Consider the following 23,678-nt stretch of genomic DNA (forward strand, 5'->3'; position numbering starts at 1 on the left):
ATATTGAGCTTTTCTCTGATTGGCTGTTTCACAGAGCAGTTCAGTAGCTCTGTGTGTGTGCAAACAGACCTTGAGCCTGTATCAGACAAAGATACGAAATTTGATGAATCAATTGTTTAATTGTTAATATACGTTTCTGAGTGGTACGTTTTTTTTTTTTCAATATGGACCTGCAAAACGTAACTGTAATGTCAATAGTAGAACTTTAGCCTAAATGCTAGCATATAGCATTGACTAGCATATAGTACTTACTCAGCAGTCACAACTTTGTTTTTAGCATTGTAACAACATTGTACTTAATTTAATGTGTAATTTAATGTTGGGGCTATTAGGAGGAAACAATATTTGAGGCTCACAATATGTCATCACCATGTACAGAATCCTTATTAATTATCTATGCCTTGATAAATATAGTTTTCCATTCTACGGCACCTTTAAATGTGGTTCTGTTGTGAAACGACAAGTATGAAGTAATGACTGAACCTGACCTCAAAACTATGTTAACCAGAAGTCACTTCCACTGACTGGCAATACTTTTTTGCACATGTGCAGCTCATTCACGTGTTATCTGCCAGATGGTCAGCTGAATGTGCTGACAGCTCCATCTCTTAATGTAGGAGATTTAATTGCAGATGTAATGTGCATTGTGTGGTCAATGTATAATGTTCATATAATGTATTTTGAAAGTGATAAATGTTTAATGGTTCCCATTAAGAGCACCACAGACTTGAGTCTGCTTGGGAAATGGGCACAGCAAGAGCAACTCTGCATAAAACAAGCTGTAAGCTCCATATTACATAAAAAGAGAAGCAGAAATCAATAATATTTAGGGCAATAAAAACTAACCCCTGTTTACACAATAATAGTCATGAAGCAAACATTCCTCTTAGGAATTAATCAACTCTATTACAGTACCTTGTACTGTACTGCTGTTCTTGCATTTATCTTGCATATATCTATTAGACATATTGATTAAACTTTTGAGAGCGCTATTATATAATAACGCTCTCAAAAGTTTAATCGCATACAAAATGTGTTTGCATAATATATATTTGTGTGTGTATTGTCTGTAATTATTATGTATATATAAATACACACATACATGTATAAATTGTTATTTAGGTACTGTATATTCATTTTTTATCTATAATTTAAAATTTATCAAAATCTAAATAAAAAATGTTATATATAGTATATAAATGTTTCTTAACTACATTCATGCATGTGTGTGTGTATTTATATATACAAAATAATTACAAACAATATACATACAAATATATTATGCAAAAAGTTTATTTTGTAAGCGATTAATCACAATTAATCTTTTAACAGCCCTAATATTTATATATTATACACATGGTACTTCTAAGAAACCAAGGGTGTATATTTGATTCAAACATTGGGAGGTTTGAGGGTTAAAGTGTCATCTATATTTTTTTCATTATTTAATAAATACATTTTGGTGCGGGGTGTATTTACGTTTTGATTATTCCTCCCCGTCCCACCCACCCCTGGAAGTTGATTAGATTGAAACACACCAATACTTCACACCAAATGTATTCATACTGGACATACACCACGCACTCAATACCTCATTGATTCTTAGAAAAACAGTGCTTTTATTTCTGATATACTGTGAAAAAATAATTACGTAACATTTTTAAAAAATATTGGGGAAAAAATCAAAAGGAAATAAAAAACAATAACTTTTGTTGTACATCTGTCATCATTTTTCAGCTACCAAGAACAGTACAGTAAGGTCAACGTTTATTTTCTAAGACACAATTATACAGGATACACACTCCTACCAGCAGAAGAAAAGTATTGGAGCAGGAACGTGAGATAAGTAAATGAACAGATTACATAAAGATTTTCATATACTCACTCATTTGCATTCACACACGCGCTCGCTCGCTCATTCACACAAAACTCACATATCTTGTTTGAAACTCTACACACACTGCTCTGGCCTTTAGCCGGTTTATAAAGTGAGGGAATATAAAAGTCATGTTTCCTAAGGCCACTCTTTTTGAAGTTTATGTACCCCTTCATGTTTCTTTCAAGTTCTTAGATGGGGGGGATGCAAATACTGTCCGGTGGGTTGCGCCACAGGATTCTCCCCTGCCATCACACACGTGATAAACATCCAGTATCAAGGCCGAGTGATTGGCAGCTCAGTCAGTTTTTGGATACCTCTGAATCGCTCTTGCCTGCACTCAGCCGAGCTACGCGCCACTCTTTGTACCGTACCGAGTCCGAAAGTACCTCCGTGATGTTTGTCCATTATCTTTGCACAATTGAAAACATAACAATACTGCATTTAAAGAGTGCATCACATCGGATGAAGTAAAATAATACTTTAAGTTGGAATTACACACTGGAAAGTATTTACAGGGCTCATTTGTTTACAAGGTATCGAAATGCAGACGAAGACAAAAACTAGTCGTTGTGACCTCACTGTTCCAAGAACTACTTGTGAGAGATTGTCTTCATCCTCTTGTTCTGATGATCCTCATTGCTTTAATAATGGCATCCTTCAAAATCTGTTGAAAACAGTTCGTAGCCAAAGACCATCTCTGGTCCCCATAAGGTAGTATTATTTTTTTTTAATTGGCGGAAAATACTCACAAGTTAGTTTGTCTGCGTTTGGCACAAATATCAGGTGTGTGTTTGTGTGAGTAAGTGATTGAAAGAGCCTGCAATCTTGAATGCATTTGGGTTACAAGACATAATTCACTCCCAGCCACTCTCAAATAATTCTTTCCGATTTGATCCTCATCATCTCTTTAAGACGAATGTGATAGCAGCCTGATCTCAGATCAGTAAGGGTGAGTTCGGAGTTACCTAAGGCTGGATCATACATCTGTCATTCCCAACCCTCTGGCGACCTAATCAATTCGCAAACAACAATAACAAACAAATCTGCATATTTTCTTGTCCGTTGAGGTGAATATCACCTAAATAAAGACTGATACTCTAACGTTGAACCTTTGGTCCAGAATCACTTACAGAAATATGAAGCAAAAAGATTTTCGGTAATATTCGAAACATATGCTCTAGCCTAGTGTGCAAATGAGAGATTACATATCGATTATGAGGGTAATCTAAGCTAGAATACTGGAATGCAGTGCAAACAATGGCCCCACTACAAAAGCACCATGGAAAAGAGTGGGGCATTCTTGTATATGTATATATATAGAGTTTTATATATAATTCATTGTTCTAGTTGTACAATAGCGAACTAAATGGCTGTCATCGACCATGTCTGAAAACTGTTAAGTGGCTTCCTCAAGTGGTCTCCGTCATAACGTTTTGAAATTTAAAGGGTAATGTGTTTTATTGCAATTTAAGAAAGTGCTTTACTAAATCGGGTCGGATTTGCCTCTTTCCTTGGGGAGGATCGAGAACCTTGCTGCCCCGCTAATGGATTATTCTAACATTGTAAGGTTAGGAACCTGTTTATCGAGGTAGCTCAGCAAGACGGACATCCGGCTAGATGCTGATTGACGTGGATCGATAAGAATAAATGCTTTTGTCATGAAACACCTCCATATGCTTTGGTTACCAAGAGTATTGACTACTCCTGTAGCTCATGTGCTCTTCATTTTCCTTGTCAAACTCATGAAGATGGTTGGGATACGTAGACTAGTCTCTTTTCATTACAAATATTGTCAGCATAACAAAGTTGCACTCAAAAATGAAGTTCTTTGTATTGTAAATGTCCCTCTTTTGCTGTAATGACAGCATGTTAATGGTTTTGGACTTTTGGACGCCGCTGTACATTGTGCAGTTTGTCATAAAATGTTATGTTTTGGCTGTCATAAGCATAAGGGGAGAAATTGAAGAAGCCATTCAAGAGATTTCATACATTTATATCACATGATCATCTCCGAAAAAAACCCCAACAACAACTGCAGACTATTAGCCTAACAGGCGCCCTTCATTTCTCAAGAATTACTGTTTAATAATGCTTTTTCAGAGCATTCGCAATTTATCAAACTTTATAAAGATCTTTGATCTTTTCTTTGACTCCAATCTCTCCTGATTGTGACTTTCGCTATCAGCTCCTGGAGCTGGGAAACAAACGCAAAGACTGAGAAATTATTTCCCATTCTTATTTCTTCATCTCTGTTAACACTAAACGTTATCAGTTTCATTCGCCCTCCATGTTCGTTCATTATCTGTGTATCTGTGTACGCGTGACCGTGAGTGTGTGTACTTATATGGCCGACCCGGGCATACCGTAACTTATCGACGTTATGAAATCGTGACACTTCTCCCTTACACGTGTGTTTGCATCCTCTGTGTGTGTCGGTGGGAATAATCGGAATGCTGGGAAGTGTAGGAGAACCGCGTGGAACTTCCGTATTTCCCGAGTCCAGTCTCCGGGGTTCCTGTACTGCCTCCAGCTCCTACGCTCGGCCCCACGCCGTACATCTCGTACGCCGGCCCACCTTCCAACGGGGCGAGGCTGGGCGGAGCGAAACCCATCCGAAAAGTCGGATAGTGTGACGGGTAGCCGTAATTTTCGTATCCTAGCTGAGGGGTAGCGTCCAAGAGGCTGCAGTCAGGGGGAAAGTCGCTAGTCTGCGGACCGGAACTGGGTGGGGGCTGCTGAGACTGCCCGGGGCGGGTGAAGGTGTTAAACTGGGCGTAGCTGTTGTGCGAGAGTCTAGAGGGAGGGCGAGGATCATAGCAGCCCACTCGCGAACCTGGGGCCAAGCTGCTCGGTGTTCCTGGACCTGCAGTCGCTCCAGGAGCTCCTGAGCTGCTGCTTACGACTGCAGCGCCCCCTGGCTGGGTCGAGGTGCGATAGTCTGAGTAGTGCATGGATCGGGAGGCTGGACGTCCCTCATCATGTGTGGAAGCTCGCACGTTGTAGTAGCCGTTTGTTGGGTCCTGCAAGTACAATAGATGAAATTTTTAGTGTACACATTATATTGTACACAATTGATTATACATTCTGTTCTCCTTAACACAGGAGAAAAACCAAAGTCGCACAAAGCCTCCAGTCATTTTTAAGTCATCTACTTGAATGTGAAAATACAGATATCTATGTATGGTTAAACAACATATTTTTGACCGACAATTAAACTTGACATCAACTGTACCTTAACTTTTGTTTCTTAAACTCAAATTTTGCTAAAAACACCCCGTATAGAGCCTCTCCCCCGGAAAATTGTTAGTTTTTATCGATTGATGATTGGTTCTTTAAACTGAAAGGCGGACCATCTGTTGCCAGAGAGACCATATTAAGTGTTACACTGCCCCCTATTTATAGTAATAGGAGTGCCCAATCTTGTTATATTGGGCACCTTTGGAAAAAGTATGTGTCGTTTTAAGATTAAATATGTATTCCAGTCTGAGCCGCTGGTGTAGTGGGCAGTGCTTTGACACGTAGCACAGACATGCTTTTTGTGACCCAGTCCTTATCCAGTCCCATTCTCCTCTCTCCACCCTGTGCTTATTAAAGGATGTGTATGTTTACTATATACAGAGAACGTGAAAACGGCTTCTCTAATTGGTGGATCTCCCTTATAATAAGACAATATGGTAATTGTAGTTCCGCACTGTCAATTTTTTGAAAAACACTGTCAATGAACACCAAATGAAAAGAAAATTGAACTGATTCTGGATCCAGACTCAATGGCATGTTTTGGTCAAACAAAGCTCTGTACTTTTCATCCCTCTGTAAGCTGAGGGTTCGGCTATTCACCTTGAGCTCATAGTCCTGGCGTGTGTCCAGCGTGTCACTGCGCAGCTCCTGTTTGAGGTCTATGTCATCTTTAAAAGGCTGGGAGGAAGGAGAGAGGGTCACAGAAGGTAAAAACTAAATCATAAACGACAAGAAAGCAACAAAGAGCGGGGAGAGGGGATGCAACATAAGAGGGTGAGAGGAAAACCAACAGGAGATAAGGAGCAGAAAAAATAAGAATATGAAGGAGGAGAGGGAGGTTAAAAGAGAAAAAGGATTAAATTCAGCTTTTTAAATATTATTAATAAACTGGAAGTCAAGATGGTTAATGCATTTTTCTGTAAAGCTCTGCGTTTGGGAATTGTTTGCAATTTAGTAAAAAAGCATTAATTGTGTTATGAGCGAAGCAAAATGAATTTGAATGACAATTAAAAATATATAGCTCAAATGTTACTGTCACAATTAGCAGTTCAAATTACTTGTATGTTTCAATGTTTTTATTGACTTATTTAGCCTATATTAACCACTAATAACATCTAATATTCAAAAGACACAACACAGTGATCACTGGCAAAAGACTTCCCATGTGGAAAAATTGCACTAAAGGATTATTAGGAACACCATAATAATACTGTGTTTGACCCCCTTTTGCCTTCAGAACCGCCTTAATTCTAATTGATTCAAAAAAGGTGCTGAAAGCATTCTATAGAAATGTTGGCCCATATTGATAGGATAGCATCTTGCAGTTGATGTAGATTTGTGGGATGCACATCCAGTGCACAAAGCGTTCCACCACATCCCAAAAATGCTCTATTGGGTTGAGATCTGGTGACTGTGGGGGCCATTTTTGTACAGGGACCTCCTTGTCATGTTCAAGAAACCAATTTGAAATGATTGGAGCTTTGTGACATGGTGCATTATCCTGCTGGAAGTAGCCATCAGAGGATGGGTACATAGTGGTCATAAAGGGATAGACATGGTCAGAAACAATGCTCAGGTAGGCCGTGTCATTTAAATGATGCCCAATGGGCACTAAGGGGCCTAAAGTGTGCCAAGAAAACATCCCCCACACCATTACACCACCACCACCAGCCTGCACAGTGATAACAAGGCATGATGGATCCATGTTCTCATTCTGTTTAGCGCCAAAGTCTGACTCTACCATCTGAATGTCTTAACAGAAATTGAGACTCATCAGACCAGGCGACATTTTTCCAGTGTTCAACTGTCCAAATTTGGTGAGCTTGTGCAAATTGTAGCCTCTTTTTCCTATTTGTAGTGGAGATAAGTGGGGTCTTCTGCTGTTGTAGCCCATCCACCTTAAGGTTGTGCGTGTTGTGGCTTCACAAATGCTTTGCTGCATACCTTGGTTGTAACAAGTGGTTATTTCAGTCAAAGTTGCTCTTATATCAGCTTGAATCAGTCGGCCCATTCGCCTCTGACCTCTAGCATCAACATGGCATTTTCGCCCACAGGACTGCCGCATATTGGATGTTTTTCCCTTTTCACACCATTCTTTGTAAACCCTAGAAAATCCCAGTATCTGAGCAGTTTGTGAAATACTCAGACCGGCCCGTCTGGCACCAACAACCATGCCACGCTCAAAATTGCTTAAATCACCTTTCTTTCCCATTCTGACATTCAGTTTGGAGTTAAGGAGATTGTCTTGACCAGGACCACACCCCTAAATGCATTCAAGCAACTGCCATGTGATTGGTTGATTAGATAATTGCATTAATGAGAAATTGAACAGGTGTTCATAATAATCCTTTAGGTGAGTGTATATATGTATATATATACAATTTATTTCCCATGTAACTGCATTTTACAAGACTGTTAAGTCTTAATTCAGAATCATTACAATTTTATAGCCTTGTCGATGAATCGATTAAGCAGATGTAAGATTTTATGTGACTGAACTTAACTCCAAATTCTTTTATGCGATACTAAATAATTCAAAGACAATTTGTTAGTTTGTTTTAAGAAAAGAAATACTTTTACATAAGGGCTACTTATATTAAATAATTACTGTCTTGTGTCATTTCATGTCTTGATTGCATTTCATCACAACCTCAAAATCCCTCAACATCCTACAGTTTCTGCTGTGTATTGTTATGTGTACTCACAGAGTACATGGCTTTAACCATGCGTGTCGCCGTGGAGACGCTGGCCGAGTCTTCCTCCAGGCTGTGGGTCTCTTTGTTTATGGTCTCTACCTTGATATCTGGCTTACCGAGTGTGACCCCTCGACGACCTGGAAAATAAAACATCCCAGTACACATCTGATTTATGGCGGCCCTTAAAATGCGTTATGATGTTTTTTTAACATCAACTCTTTGCCTTGGGCTTTCAAATTATTAATGCTTTTGCTTCTGAATGGTCAAGGACGAGCTTTGGATGTTGCTGCCAATATACAATTTTTGTGTACAATTATTTATATTATTTAATGTGTATATGCAAACTAAATGTCAGTCGGTTTTGATGACTTACTTCCTTTGCGTTGCCTGTATAGAAACAGCACAAGTGCTAGTAAACACAGGAGAAGCAGAATGAAACAGCCTACAGTGCCACCGGCAATAATTCCCACTGGCACTATTTCTGAAAAAAAGAAAACAGCAGGGAAAGAGTTAAAAACCTCAACAGTGTACCAGTGTTCTGTAGATTTGTGCTATCTTGTCAGATTATGTTGGCTTCACGATAAAAATTGAAAGGTTGTCCCTAGGATAAAACATGTATCAGACTAAAACCTCTGTTCCTGTAGCTTTTGTGTCACGAGCATGTTAAAAGAAAAAATTATAACTAGAAATCTGAGTATGTTGTGGCCTCACCTGTAGCCTCTTCCAGCATGATGATCATGGTCCCAGGTCCGAATGAATTCCATGCAGTGCAGTTGTATGTAGACTGAAAGTCTGACTCCATGACGTTGTTGATGCTTAATGTGGACAAAACCGCTCCACCCTGAGTGGTCAGTTTGCTTTGTTCCACTGTGTATCGTTCGGACAGGGTCCCCTTCTCCTTTTCCCACACATTCTCCTTCCAGGCCCATACCTGCACACAGATCAGCCATGATCACAAATTTTTCCATTTCAAATATATAACAGTAAAACACTTCTGGGAAGCGTGCAGTAATAAAGAAAATGTAGCTTCAAGCTTCAGAAAAAATAAAAAATACATATAAATATAAATATATAACACAGAATATTCATGTTATCAAATTGAATCATTCATAATATACACTGTAAAAAGTGAAAGTTGGATCAACTTAAAAAATTACTTAAGAAAGAATTTTCATTTCAAATACTTTTATCATTGACAACAGGGGTCTGTCCAGCATAGTGTCATTTAAAAAGTGGATTTGCAGCTCTCAACTGATGTTTATGTTGTCATGTTGTGTATTGGCCACCAGTTTTGTGATTGCAGTACCAGTTTTAGCCACAAGTTTTGTCTCAGTTTTGGCCACTATCCTACATACTGTTCCTTTAATAGAAAAGTTTTTTAACCTAAAAAGTTTTTTCAACTTTTTTCCTTTAAACTGGTTATGAAGTAATTTTGAAGTTGATCCAACTTTTACTTTTTACAGTGTATATTGTGAATTATTTAATAACATTATTTAATTTGTTAACATTTTAATAAAGGCAACTAAACACTTTACATATCCTGCAGTAAATGTTTACATACAATTAAACAGAATACTACACATTATACAGAATACTACACGTTATACCACAGGGCTGTTGAATGCTTTATTCTGATTGGTTGAGAAATGTTCCACGGCACGGGTATGCATTATTTTTTGATAAAGAAATTGAGAAATGTTTCACAGGTGTGAATTATTTTTCTGTAAGACACACACCTAACCTGTCAAATGTCTTAAAATTACCACCAGGCCAATGTCTTAGCAATGTCTGTGGTAATGGTATAAGCCAGTCCTTCCAGAAAAAAGCATTTTTTGGGGGGGATTGTTGCGGGCAAAAAACCTTGATCTTGTGGAATGTTTTCTTAATTAATGTGAAGTAATATGCAGAATATTTATGCAATTTTATGAAATGAAATTGCGGGAACTTGCAAAAACTGTTTGCAGCTTTTCATTGATGTTCACATCGCATAATTATGTAACTTCATAACATTCCTATGACAACAGGGGACATGGCTGTGCATGTGTAAAGTAAACGCAAAAATGTTCAACTTTCTGGTAAGATATATATGACTTTTTGCTACAAAAATGCGGGGATTAAGAAATCGTGCAAGCCCCGCATATTTTGCGAGCAGAAATCTGCAATTTATGTGAATTATTAGACAAAACATTGTTTATTATTATACTACCATGTTTTTATTGTGTTTTATTGTGCTACTTAGCTATATTTATAATTGATGAATCAAAAGAAACCAACTGCAGTTTGATTGATATTAATTGGGAATGCACAGTCAAAAAACGAGATTTTTTATCTGGTTTTGGAACCAAACTCTTCATACATATATAAACAGCACTGGCATGTCCTACTTGCAGATGGACTAAAAATAAAACCATACATAATCTGTACATTAATGGACCAGATTCATTTTAAATATTTAGGCTTTAAAAAGCATATTCAGCTGCATAAAATGTACCTGAACTGTATCTGTTTCTCATAGCCCACCCACACACACATATTTCATACAAGTAATGGGATAAATGGCCTTCCCGTGCTTTAACATGGCGTTGGGTAGTGGCGAGAAAGCACAGGTTCGCTTTTGAAAGCCAGTAAAAACCATTGTATTATTCATGTTGAGCTGTGAGAATATTTAAAAATGCATACCTCCACATGTTCACGATAAGCCTTCATTTACCTTACAAGCTAAGACATTTGAAAGGCCACAGCACTGCTCTGTTCTTATATTTCATATTTCATAAATCCCATTTTAGAGACGCATTGGGGCCTTAGCTGTAAGTCACTCTAAATCAAAATCACTTGTATGTCTTGAGAAGGGTTGGCTTCGAAAGCTGTCTGTACCTGGTTTAAAATAACAGTCCCTGTTGATTATCAGTTTGTGCAAACAAATAAAAAACACTTTAACAGCTGGGTGCTTACAATAGAAAGCAAGGGTAACATATCTTGTATCTCATATTTCCCTCCAAAATTTCATTTTTTTTTTTTTTGAAAGGTGGAAATTGACAAGTGTTGTGAATAGAGCTTAAGTTTTATTTTACCCGAAATATTCCAATAAATTTGGAAAGCTGAGTTTGAGTTGTTACCTCGTAGCTCCGGACACATTCATTTATTCATTCAAATATTTCAGTTCAAATTTGTTGTTCTTGCAGAATTTGGTTTTTGAGTACATCTTTAAAACTTTGTTCTCTTTTGAAAAGACATATGCAATATTCTTCTGAGATGGAGACGAGCAAAAGTCTTAAGAGAAACAAGTGAGATATTAAAGAAATTTAACTGGGATTTTTCTTTTCCATATGAACAGTTTAAACATTAAAAAATCTCTGGATAAAAACATCTTGTAAATGCCTCAAATAAAATTTTTAAATAAATATCAGGATGAACTTACAATTTTGTCTGGGGGAGGGGTGCTGGCAATAAAACACTTGACTTCTCCCCTTTCTCCTCGAACTGCATACTGGACTGGTTCACTTGAGATAATAGGTGGTCCTGAATAAAGACAGAAATTCATTACCAACAACACATAGACGACTAAAGACTAAATTTATTTAAAGTTTACAATAGTTCAGCAAAACTTTTATTCTATTCCTATTCTATTCTATTCTATTCTATTCTATTCCAGTGGCGGCCGGTGACTTCATTTTTTGAGGGCGCTCGATGCGAAGTTCATCACATGTACGTAGCCGGTCATGTGTGTGGTTCCTTTTTTCAAAATATGTGTTCTGCGCATCTAGATATCCTGTGTGCATCAAGTGTCTTATAAGTGCCTGCTGCAGACGCGTCTAAAGGGTTTATGATAAAAGAGGCGCTCAGAATTTGCCAGATACTCGCATAATCTCATGTGTAATCAGAGTTTACTGTTAAGCGAGTGTCTTGCGTGTATTTTGTGAATGTTAGCGTCTCTTTTATCATAAACAGTTTTGACGCGCGTGACAAAACACATGATGCACATGGTTAACATGACCCAACAAACACATACTTTGAAAACACAAGCAACACGCATGACACTCCGAACACATATTTTGAATTTGCGCCCCTCGGATGAGCAGTCACGAGCCGCCACTGTTCTATTCTATTCTATACCAGGGGTCTGTTAAATGCTTTTTACTTATTGATTGAGAAATGTTTCACAGGTGTGAATTATTTTTCTGTGAGACGCACACCTAACCTGTCAAATGTCTTAAAATAACTACCAGAGAAAGGTTTGTGGTAACAAAGCTGAATAATTGACTGAATAATTGGGTGTGCATTATTACAGCCTGTTGTCAATTATTCCTTACATATTATATATGTTCAAAATTATCCCATTTTCTGTAGTTTATTTTCATGTTAAGCTGCTTTGAAACCATGCAGAACTGTAAAAAGCGCTTTATAAATAAAATGGACTTGAAACCACAGGTAGGTTACTAAATAAGATAAGGGGGCGTTTTCCCAGACAAGGCTTACGACTAAAATGCTTGTTTGATCTGAAAGCAGCTTTCACCAATATATATATAAGTGCCATTGTTTTATCTCAAGATGGGCACCAGTATTGTTTTTTGTAAGGCTTGTTTGTAAAAACTACTTAAATGTCCTAATAAAATTAAGGCATAGTCCTATATTAATCTAAACCATGCCTGGAAACTGCCCCCTAGACTATTATGTTACTTACATCATTGGTCTATATACATATATCAGTGTGTCTAACATTTTTTAATTCAAGAAAGCACACCCTTCCTAATATTAATACAATGAAAACATGTACGATACACATTTTAACCCAATCACACGTTTAAACCAAATACAGTGTGTCCTTGGGCTCTACTGACCATTAACAGTGAGTGTGACTTCTGTCTCTCCCACTCCGATCCTGGGCACAATGGCCTTACAGACATACTGACCAGCATCAGCTTGACTTACTGACTTCAGATAAAGCTGGTTATTATTACTCAACACCTGTGAGGGAAAATGAAAGAGAAATGCTGATAAATGAGTGTCATATAGCTAAAAACAGCAGGGGGATAAACATGAAAAAGTTTACCAGAGCTGGTAAAACATGGACACATATAAAGATATGGAATCCATATAGGCACAGTTCTGCTGGGTTATTGGGTTAACCCAATGCTGGGTAAATATTATGTTGGGTTATTAAATAAACCTTTGCTGGTTTGTTGTTAACCCAACCATGAGTTAAAACAACCCAGCATTGCATTGAAAAAACCTAGCATAGGTTTATTTAATAACAAAGAATTTGATTAAAATTAACCCAGCAGAATTTAGAGTGTGTTGAAATTAAAAGAAAATTGTAACAGAATTGATCCTTATAAAGAGAGCTGCTCACCATGCTTGAACCCTTTTTTGTCCATGTAAGTGTGAGAGGAGGATTTCCAGCCCACTTGCAGTTTAAAGTAACATCTGAATCTAGATCCACTGTTACCGGTTTAGGCTCAACCACCAAGATAGGACCAACTGCATTTTGAAAAACAGAGGTTTTTGTATTTTTACATTTTATATGATTGAATAAGAATAGTTCATATAAGTGATATTAGACTGAGTAAAATGTTTAAAAAAATCACCCAAAATTGATACTTACAGTGGACGTCGACTAGTATGCTGACGTTGGTGCTGCCCACAGCATTGAACACTTGACAGGACACAGGCTCGGTGAAGAATGAGTGGTCAGCTTTGGTGACGAATACACTCTCTCTTGCACCCTGTATGACCACCCCTCCCTTTGCCCACCTGGTAAACCGAAGGAAATTCAGGCATTCAGAAGAAAATACATAGAGAAAACCCCATGAAACACATCAAATAATATGATAAAAATTAATTTTCATTTTCACTGAACAATGTTACAAATGCCAAAGACGTACTTGTAGCCCATAATAGGTGGATTTGCCGTAGCTTGGCATGTGAAGGTCACTCTTTCTCCCTCCAGTACAGAGCGTGGCTCAATGGATAACGTCACCACCGGTGGATCTGCAGAGAATATAAGAATGTAAATAGATGTTGTTGAAATATTGCTACAATTTCAATGGGGTTATTATGTTAATCTGGCTATGTGTATTTTTTCGTGTGATAGCAATGATGAATTTGATCATTATGGGGTGGTTTCCCGGACAGGGATTATCTTAAGCCAGGACTAGGCCTTAGTTTAATTAGGAAATATAACTAGTTTTAACAAACATGCCTTACTAAAAACATTACTTGTGTGAATTTCAAGGCAAAGCAAAGGGCACTGATGTATTTTAAGATGTCAGTGCAAGTTGTTTTCAGTTTGGACAGCTCTTATATTTATTTTAGTCTAGGATTAGTCTTATCCCTGTCCGGGAAACTGCCCCTAAATCTTTTTGAACAATGTCACCTGATAAATGTATATTTTAATTTATAGAAAATAAATAAACTAATAGCAAAAACTGTAATTTTCTCTATTTTTGAATACATAATTGTGTTGACTGTATGCCAGGCTACATATAGACCCTTTTACTGTTTGTACACAATGATGACGTGGCAGCGTATGCGCGCGCATTTAGGCAACGGAAGTATCGTAAGAATCAACAGTGAAGCAACACAAACAGTAAGTTATTTTAAAAAAGTTGACTTTATGAACATTTTCAACACAGCTACCAGATCCGTGTACTATAGGGGAGTGGATAGAAGACGTTAGCAGATGTCCAAAAATAAAGTTGCCAGATACATATATACGTATATTAGTATATTATATTAGTGCAACCAAACGCAACAACCAGACAATTTGATGCTGGGAAACCGTTTTAATAAACTTTCTGAGTTGCTACCACGTAAGAACCAATGGGGAATAACACCACTTCTGTTGCCCAAATGCGCGCGCAGGCTATTTGATCACGTGAGCTGTAACAGGGTCTATACATATATGTATATGTATGTATGTATATTAGGCATAAGCCTGTATGAGATTTTGCGGTATGATAATAACCTTATGGCATGGTAAAAATACTATGGTGTCACTGTGTTGCGACATTTGCCATTGCAACACTAAAATGTATTATTTGCCAAGTTTCAAATGTTTGTGTATACAAACTTTTCAACTGGACACAATACAGTTTATTTTTAAGCAACATACAATGGATTCCAGGTGAAAAATTATAGCCTTTAAATTATAAAATCTTTTAAAAATATATTTATGTAATATATTTTACTTAATAATTTAATTAATTTTGTGTAAACACAGCTCATTCCTTGGAAACAGTACCACAAAATATTCACTCTTCAAAACCTTGGTATACCTTAAAACCGGCACATGCCTAATATGAATGGTTTATATTAGCCAGACATTACATTTTTTTAAAGCATCACTGACCATTTTCACTTAAATCAGAAAGGGTTCTGTACTCACGGTGTACGTTGAGGGTGATGGTGGCCCGTTTGCCATTGGGCACGGCCAGGTTAGTGGCCACACAGGTAAAGTTCTTGCCTGTATCTGTATCTATGGGAAGAACAGGCAGGAAGCTTCGTGTAGTCACACGTTTTCTGTCTGAGAGCAGCTCCTAAAGAAGAGAAATTATCTTTACAAATCTTTTCTGACCAGAAAGTCTCAGAAGAAAAAGCAAAGAAAGACTATGTTTTTAAAAACGTAGAGATTCTTGCTGATTGTGTTTTTTTTTTTAACAATGTGGCTTAATGAGAATCTATTGAAATGTTTGGTCGTTGTTTTTTGCTGAAGACAAATTTGTATGACATGGCATAATGAAGACAAGCTAAAGCGTTAGCATTTATAAGAGTGTGTTTTTTGGGGGTGTGTGTGTGTTTTGTGTGTCTCACCCTGGTGCTAAAGGCCCCATCTATCGGCAGCCCGTCTTTCTGCCACTCTATAACGGAGGCGGGTTTGGCTCCACGGGACATGCAGCTCATGTTGTAGGGGACTCCTGCTGTGAGTAGGATCTCTGGGGACCCTTCAATTACCGGATCATCGGGAGGAACTACAGACAAAAACAAACACAGAGTCAATAACAGTTATTAATCACCCTAAAGAAGGGATTGAACCAAAATAATATAATAATTAAAAAAATTTAACACAGTAAACCTATCATTGCTCTCAGGAATATCATAGATTGTAAAAACACATCTACACATAAAGAGGTAATAGTGATAAATGAACATTATTGTTAAGACAAAAAGCCTTTAACACTGCATTAAATGGCGAGTACAGCCCAAAATATAATTTATTATTCTGTAATTCCAAACTGGTATGACCTTTTTCAGTTAGAAAATAAAGGAGAAAGTACAATGAATGCGGACTGGAGATTTTAGGCTTCAAAACGGTTGCAAAACACTGTAAAGTGACCGAAAACTGAAAAGTCATCTGAAGCATACAGTAAAAAATTTTACCCTAATAAAGGAATTTCATTTGAATCAGAAATCACTTCTCTTATAAACTTTGAGAAGATTTGTTAGTGTCGGGGAACACACATACTGATAAAATGCAACACATGAATCCATCTGGTAAATGCATAAATGGAAATGTCATTTTGGCTATTTTAATGTCATTTTGATGCTTGAAAATCGAAAGTGAGGACATGAGAGTGAGGAAATTGTGCAAGAAATTTAATCTGGGTGAAATATTCCAAATATTTTCCACATCTGAGAAAAAACACATTGAGTTTTTATACTCAGTCAGCACTTACTAAGAACGGTAAGTTTGGCCCGACGGGAGCGCAGCGCCGCCTCAGTTGCCTGACATTCATATTGAGAGTCATCGGAGAGTTCTGCAGCGGAGATCTCCAAATTATACTGGCCAACATCCACCAGCCTTAATACACGATACCTTGGCCAGGCTGGAAAAGATCAATTAAAAACAATTTTCATCAATATAAGTAAATATTTTGTGAAGAGAGAAAAGAATAAATAAAATGTTTTCATTGAAAACACATTAATTCCAACACAGCATGCACAAAAACTGGACTTATTTGGACAAATTTGTATTACTGGTTTTCTGGTTGGTTGTTCTGGTTTTGGACACCCGCTGTATCATCTGCTAGGTTTTAAAGTCTGATTGTTCAGAAAAACACAGTGCATGATTTGAGGTGTTATTTTATACCACAGACGAATTACTAAGCAAGTTCAGTGGTTATAGTTAGATGTTTATTTCAATCCCTAACCCTGTCATAATGATAAGCATGGTTCATTTTCAAAAAATACACTGATAAGCGTGCTGCATAAGCAATAAAAGTTGTAATGATTTTCACCACAAGGTGGCAGTAGAGTTCGTACTGTATGATGTATGGTAGCACCTTGATATGAACATTTCTAGCTTCTGCTGCAAGAAAAATGACAAAATTTCTGCTGTGAATTACATCACGCATCCCCAATAAACCCTCCCCCCTCTTTCACACACACACTTTTGCAATAGGATTGAGTTATCAGCATGTGCCTCGCTGTTGAATATGTGTGGATGTCTTCGAGTGCACATTTGTGTGTGAGTGCAGGATTTGTTCACATGCTTTTATATGAAAGCCACAGGGACAAACCAGTGAAGCATCAAAGTGTAAATACAACTATACTGAGTCAAAAGGAGAGAGAGAGAGAGAGCGTAAAAGACCCAGAGAGGAAGAGAAATGTTTTCATGCCATGCCACATTCTTATCTGGCAAATGTAGCAAATGTAGTTTATCAGGTCCAAATTTATCTATTTATAATGGCAGAGGTTAAAAATAACACATCCTGCTCGCGGTATTCTCATGATAGTCCACAAGGAGTGAGAAAAGATGAGCGTGCGAATGGAGCAGAAAGCAAAAGAGCAAAGGGGAAAACGGGACAAAAGTCAGACAGAAATAAAGAAACATGAAAGCAGTGTTACAGATAAGCTAGAAAATAAAGAAAATATGAATGAAAGAAAAAAGAAAGAAATAAAGATGTTGTCACTGACCCCGAAGGTCTTCTCCGATGCCTAAGGCCAGTCCATCCTTGGTCCACTGCACAATGCCCGAATAGTTAAAGACCACGCAGGATAGGACCACCCTTTGGCCCAAAACCACTGACTGGTCGGCAGGCTCCTGAGAGAACCGTGCTGTCCGCACTGAAACAATAAATAGATTGTAAATGTTAATAGAAGCGAAACAATGTGATACACCACACAGTTTTCTGGATATATTTTATGCAGAAAAGGTTCATATTAAAAATTCATTTGTAATGACATGGAGGGCTAATTTTATGATAAACAACACCTGAACAAATTGTGAGAAAAGTTTTTTTTATATGTTCAAACATATTTATTAACATATTTATTCGATGTATAAAAAGTCAGATATCCGTCTTTATTTTATTGAAGAAACACATTGAGTACAAAAATGACATGGTCACAATACTGTCATTATATACATTACATAAAATGTAACATCTGTATGTCAAACCGTGACTTATCAATGTACATAGAAATAAATAATTAACAATTATTTGTTAATAGCTTAAAGAAAAGTAATGGGGAAAAAACTAAAAAAGAAAAATAAGAAAAATAAAAGAGAAGAAAAAATATACATTAAGTATATCAGTTAAAATATATAAATAATAATACAAAAATTCGTTTTTCTTGCTCTTTTGATCAATGAGGATTCAAAAGTATTAAGATACATGTTAAATTCCTATAGGAATACATGGTGGTTTTGGTGAACTTACAGTTGTGTACATAAAATTAGCAAAGAAAGTAAATGATGTTAAAAGGAAAACACCACCATTTTTCAATATTTATTCTCTTATTTATCCGAGTCTACAAATAGAACTCGCTTTCCTTTATCTTAAAGGAATACACCCCCGTTTTTCAATATTTTAGTATGTATCTTTTTTCAATGTGTACACTTAATCTTTGTACAACGCGTCGTGAATGTGTTAGCATTTAGCGTAGCCCCATTCATTCCTTAGGATCCTTCGAAAGGGGGAGTAGTCAGGAGTGAAGATGCTACTGCGCGCCGATGTCGAAGTGCCGCAACTGCCCCTCCGCCATAACATACAGTTATCATTTTGTATCCGCTTAAAAAATCGTCACGTTTTATTTTGTACCACCATACTTACTCGTGTAACTACTTATGTAAGAGTTAAATAGGGAAAACATGGACGTGTTTGGTGGCATCTAAATTTATCCATGTTTGGATCCTAAGGAATGAACAGATTCACAACGCACTGAATAAAGACTAAGTGCATGCATTAAAAAAATGATATGTATGTATTTATTCATTTAAATTGAGGTAAGAACATACACTGTTAAAAATACTTTGCTGCCTTAAAATTTTTTGTTGAATCAACTCGGATTTACAAGTCATTTCAACTTACTATTATTTATCTTGACTATAGATGAGTTGTTATAACTACAGGTGAGTTGTTATAACTTGTAAATTTAAGTTGACTTTTCTCAACTATATTTTATAAGTTGTGACAACTAATTTCTGTTGACATGACTTGTAAATCTGAGTTGATTCAACAAAAATTTTTAAGGCAGCAAAGTTTTTTTACAGTGTAGTAAAATATTAAAAAACAGGTGTGTTTTCCTTTAAGATAAAGCAAAGCGAGTTTTATTTGTAGACTCAGATAAATAAGAACTATGTTTTTAAAAGTTATAGATATACCTTGTTGAAGATTGTCATTAATGAACGTATCCATGTTTTTTCAGAAGTGTCTGGTGTAATTACATGCCCAAAATAAATGGTATACAAGTTCAAAATGAACATCTTAATTGTGAGAAAAGTTAATGACATTAAATGTAAACAGCAGCAGTTAATGATACGACACTAATACATCTACTCAGCATTTTCACTATTATGATCAGTTTCGAGTGAGTGAGGTTTTGTGAAAGATGGAACTCGTCCCTCGATAACAAAATGCACATGTCTTCACCCGAAAAACATGGTATCCACTCGTTTTCTCTGACACAGGAGGACATTTGATACTACAGACAAGCATGAGTCTCCAACTTGTAGAACAGACTTACAATGAAAGCTTTCATTCAAGGCCTGGCCTGCGTATCTTTAATTGGACTGAAATCAAGAATGTTGTAAATTAAGTAAAGGCAACTCATATTTTCTCTGCATTCTTCTTTTCTTCGATCAATGCTTCTTTCTTTCTTTCAAATCTGCAGAGAAGCCATTTGCTACCTCGATTCTTGTTCTTTCTTTCTTCTCTGTTTTAACTTCTCAATAAAATGTGATTCCCTGTTAACGCTGTCATTTAGCACAGCGTTGGGGCAATATAAACAACAGCCATCGCTTGTGATAGGTTTTTGTCATTTTCTTCCAGTTTTCTTTCGCGTTTTTCTTGCTCTCCCCTGCCCTGTCTTCTATTTCTGTGGTCTTCCTCTCTGGTTGGAGGGGGTTCGGAGACGGGCTGTCACATTCCATATATCACATTAAATATCAGCCCTCTGGCCTTCTCTTGTTCTCTTTCTCTCGCTCTTGTCTCGTCCCTCCAGCGTTCCTCTGTAGGTCCCAATCTCTCTCAGTTTCTTAACAACTGGCATATGCCCGCTCTTCCCCCCTTGACCCTACCCCCAACCCTTTTAGTGAAATATCTGTGATCACTTTGGGTGAGGTTTAATGTACTCAAACAAGAGCAAACAAATCCTCTAATGACCATGGAAAACATATAGCACTTAATATGTGACGCTTTGTCTCAGACTATCTATGTTTGCCTGCCTGTTGTGCTTGAACAAATGTGTTATCCCAAATCGCATACTCTGACAGTACGTACTAAATTAAATTAAGTACTTCTTTCCTGTTAAAGGGGACATTTCACAAGACTTTTTTTACGATGTCAAATAAATCTTTGGTGTCACCAGAGTACATGTTTTAGCTAAAAACACTGGATAGTGCAGATTAAGGGGGCTCTCCTGATTTTGCCAAGTGGTTGATGTCCTCAGGGCAACATTATGTTTAATCAACCAATCAGATTTCAGAAATAAGTTTACAGTTTGTTTTAAGTTTAAGATTACAACCAGGAATAGCTGTTTCTAGACCATTGTTTTTCACTTATCATGTCCCTCTGATTTTAGGGTTTGTTAGGGTTGGGGTTTGGGGTGGGTTTAGGTTTTATCTAGAAAAATGTTGTCCTTGGGTCAACACAACATGTTGCCCTGAGGACATCTCTCACTTGGCAAAATCAGTTTGAGCTGGTATTATCCCCTTCTGACATCACAAGGGGAGCCAAATTTCAATGACCTATTTTTCACATGCTTGCAGAGAATCGTTTACCAAAGTTACTATGTTGTACTTTTTCAAATTTTGAAGATTGATAGAAGCACTGACTGCGGACCCATTTATAATCATGGAAAAAGTCAGATTTTCATTATTTGTTTAAATCAGTACATTCTAGTACTTGTGGATGCAGTATGCATACAGTATATTCTGCACTAACTACATATGCCATATTTGCATTGTCACGTTTTCAAGATTTTAGACATACCGAGTAGTAGTACGGTAGTACACTCTTAAAAAAAAGGTTCTTAAAGGGTGCCATGCACTGTAAAAAATAATGCAGCATTGAAGTTAACACAACTTGGTTTTGCAAGACAACTCAACCGACTCAACTTTTACCTGCAATAAGTTGACATAAGTTATAAAAACAAGTTGAAATGTTTTACTTCATTTTTGAAGTTAAAGGGTCATAGTGTAAAAATCTGACTTTTCCATGTTTAAGTGTTATAATTGGGTCCCCATTGCTTCTATCGACCTAGAAAACTTGAAAAAGAACAACCCAGTAACTTTGTTTGGGTAAGCCATTCTGTGCAAGCATGTGAAAAACTTTATCGTTCAGATTTCGCCTGTTTTGTGAGGTAGCAAGGCCAATTACAATAATACCACCCCTTAATATGCACTATCCAACCACGGCACTGCCATTTAGTGCAGAGAGAAAGAGAGAGAGAAAATAAATGGCAGCACAATTGAGTTTAAATTGCAACAAACCACCATAATTGCGATTGCTCATTTGCATTTTAAAGGACACACCCAAAAAACGGCACATTTTTGCTCAGGCCTACAAAGTGGTAATTTTAACATGTTATAATAAATTTTCTGTGGAGTATTTTGAGCAAAAATTTCACATATGGGGACACCAATACTTATTTTACATCTTAAAAATCTCATAATATGACCCCTGTAAAGTAACATGTTAATTTGACAAAATGCTGCATTTTTTTACAGTGTAGTATGTTTTTGTAATCTAAATAACCTTTTTCACCACAAAGGACCTTTATGAAACACAAAGGTTCTTCAAATATTCAAGGTATTTATTTGTGGGACCAGTCTATGGCTTCATGTACCTTTATGTTTAATGATGTAGAAGCCTTCTGATGCAGGGGAACTAGAAAACTATACTGAAGTGAGATTATATCAGTTATAATAAAGACATCCTAGAAATGACCTAGCAAGCATCCACCCAGAACATCCTATCGCCCAGGCTAACAAGGGCTCAGAAGACCTAAGCAACCCCTGGCAGCCATCCATCAAACACTCAAGCATCACAGTGGTGTAAAAATGTGGTTATTGTTGATGCTGTATAATAGGGCTTGCTTGGCATTCATTAAAATCCATGTCTATCCATTAGCAGTATTACATCACAGGAAAATGATGGAACATCAATCCATCAATGTGGCCGACTGTACAGTCTTGTAAAGCATCAGTATGTTTATGATTTTATACTGTGGAAAGCAAATGAGTAATGTAAATGAAAGACAATCTGTTTGTTTGTTCACTGTATATGAAACACCAAGCAATAGTATTTTTTCTAATAATGTAAAGAAATGGAGGCCACCTAAATAACAACCCTAGTTAACAGTATCTTGTTTAAGATAGCCAATATATATGTACTGTAATTAATGATGAAAGTTGTGTAAGTTGCTATGCACTTAAAGAACCAGATATCAAATTTACAGGGAAATGCAGATAGTTAAATATATCTTGTATCCATATTTCAATTTATTTATCAGTGTTTAAGCTGCTGACCTGGGACAAATACATACCATACTAAATCTTAGAACATCTTTAGTTAAACACTAGTCTCAACATCTCATTTTTATATTTTTATTTTATAATTGTTGAAATTATTGAAATTACTGAACTCTCCTGCATCCTGACACAGACCAGCGGAAAGTTCGTGGAATGAATTAGGTTTTTTATTATGAATTTGTTTGTTTTTTCAGCCTGACGAATATATTTTAGTTGGGCTGAAAAACCCCACACAAATTAATTTCACAATAGCTAGATAGATAGATACAGCCATATGGGAACTGCAATGATCTCTTTAAAAATGGTGACGTTTTTATCCCCCAGAGTTAGATAAGTGCATACATACCTTTTTCATCTCTGTGTGTGCCGTAACTGTCTGACACACCCACCGCTAGCCTAGCTTAGCATAAAGACTGGAAGTAAATGGTTCCAGCTAGCATACTGCTCCCAATAAGTGACAAAATAATGCCACAATTTTTTCTATTTGTACAGAGTTACGGGACGCACTGAGTTGAAAAGGGTATATGGACTTATCTAAAGGGCGATTTATAGTCGTGCGTACGTAGGCTATCCGTAGCCTGTGCGTAGCTAGTCTGCGTAGCCTGACGCGCACCTCGCAAAAATTTTAACAGCGCGTCAGATCTACGCGGACCGCAAGCGCTGTGATTGGTCCACCAGAACCCCTCCCGTCAGGTAAAAAAACTGCGTCACAGGTACTTCCGTTTGTGACGGTGAAAACAAAGAAGAGCAAAGTTGAGGAGTCATTTAACTCAAACTGCATCAAAAGTCGCTGTTTATTTACTTCCATCATTGCTGGTCTTCTCAAATTATACACAAGAAGTTGCTGTTTCTTCTTCGTTTGTGGGTTAACTTGCCAAGCTTCTTCTTCTCTGAC

The 23,678-nt window shown here is 37.1% G+C and overlaps 1 protein-coding gene across 3 annotated transcripts in view; it reads right to left on the reverse strand.

The window, feature by feature from the left end:
* Positions 1-1,595: 1,595 nt before the first annotated feature.
* The window catches only part of kirrel1a (kirre like nephrin family adhesion molecule 1a), a 30,165-nt gene continuing 8,082 nt past the window's right edge, over positions 1,596-23,678 (reverse strand). The window contains exons 2-15 of one of the 3 annotated variants that reach the window (XM_065275427.2): positions 17,725-17,874; positions 16,485-16,634; positions 15,622-15,779; positions 15,197-15,347; positions 13,695-13,800; positions 13,415-13,563; positions 13,163-13,290; positions 12,651-12,777; positions 11,231-11,331; positions 8,524-8,743; positions 8,186-8,293; positions 7,822-7,949; positions 5,717-5,830; positions 1,596-4,899 (exon numbers count right to left, since the gene is read on the reverse strand). In XM_065275427.2, the coding sequence (XP_065131499.1) occupies positions 4,282-4,899; positions 5,717-5,830; positions 7,822-7,949; positions 8,186-8,293; positions 8,524-8,743; positions 11,231-11,331; positions 12,651-12,777; positions 13,163-13,290; positions 13,415-13,563; positions 13,695-13,800; positions 15,197-15,347; positions 15,622-15,779; positions 16,485-16,634; positions 17,725-17,874 (2,408 nt within the window). In that variant the 3' untranslated portion in view covers positions 1,596-4,281. The remainder of the gene's footprint in view (positions 4,900-5,716; positions 5,831-7,821; positions 7,950-8,185; positions 8,294-8,523; positions 8,744-11,230; positions 11,332-12,650; positions 12,778-13,162; positions 13,291-13,414; positions 13,564-13,694; positions 13,801-15,196; positions 15,348-15,621; positions 15,780-16,484; positions 16,635-17,724; positions 17,875-23,678) is intronic. The other 2 variants (XM_065275428.1, XM_065275429.2) reach the window with 2 other exon arrangements.

This window comes from Paramisgurnus dabryanus, chromosome 2, assembly GCF_030506205.2.
Source record: "Paramisgurnus dabryanus chromosome 2, PD_genome_1.1, whole genome shotgun sequence".
Taxonomy (NCBI): domain Eukaryota; kingdom Metazoa; phylum Chordata; class Actinopteri; order Cypriniformes; family Cobitidae; genus Paramisgurnus; species Paramisgurnus dabryanus.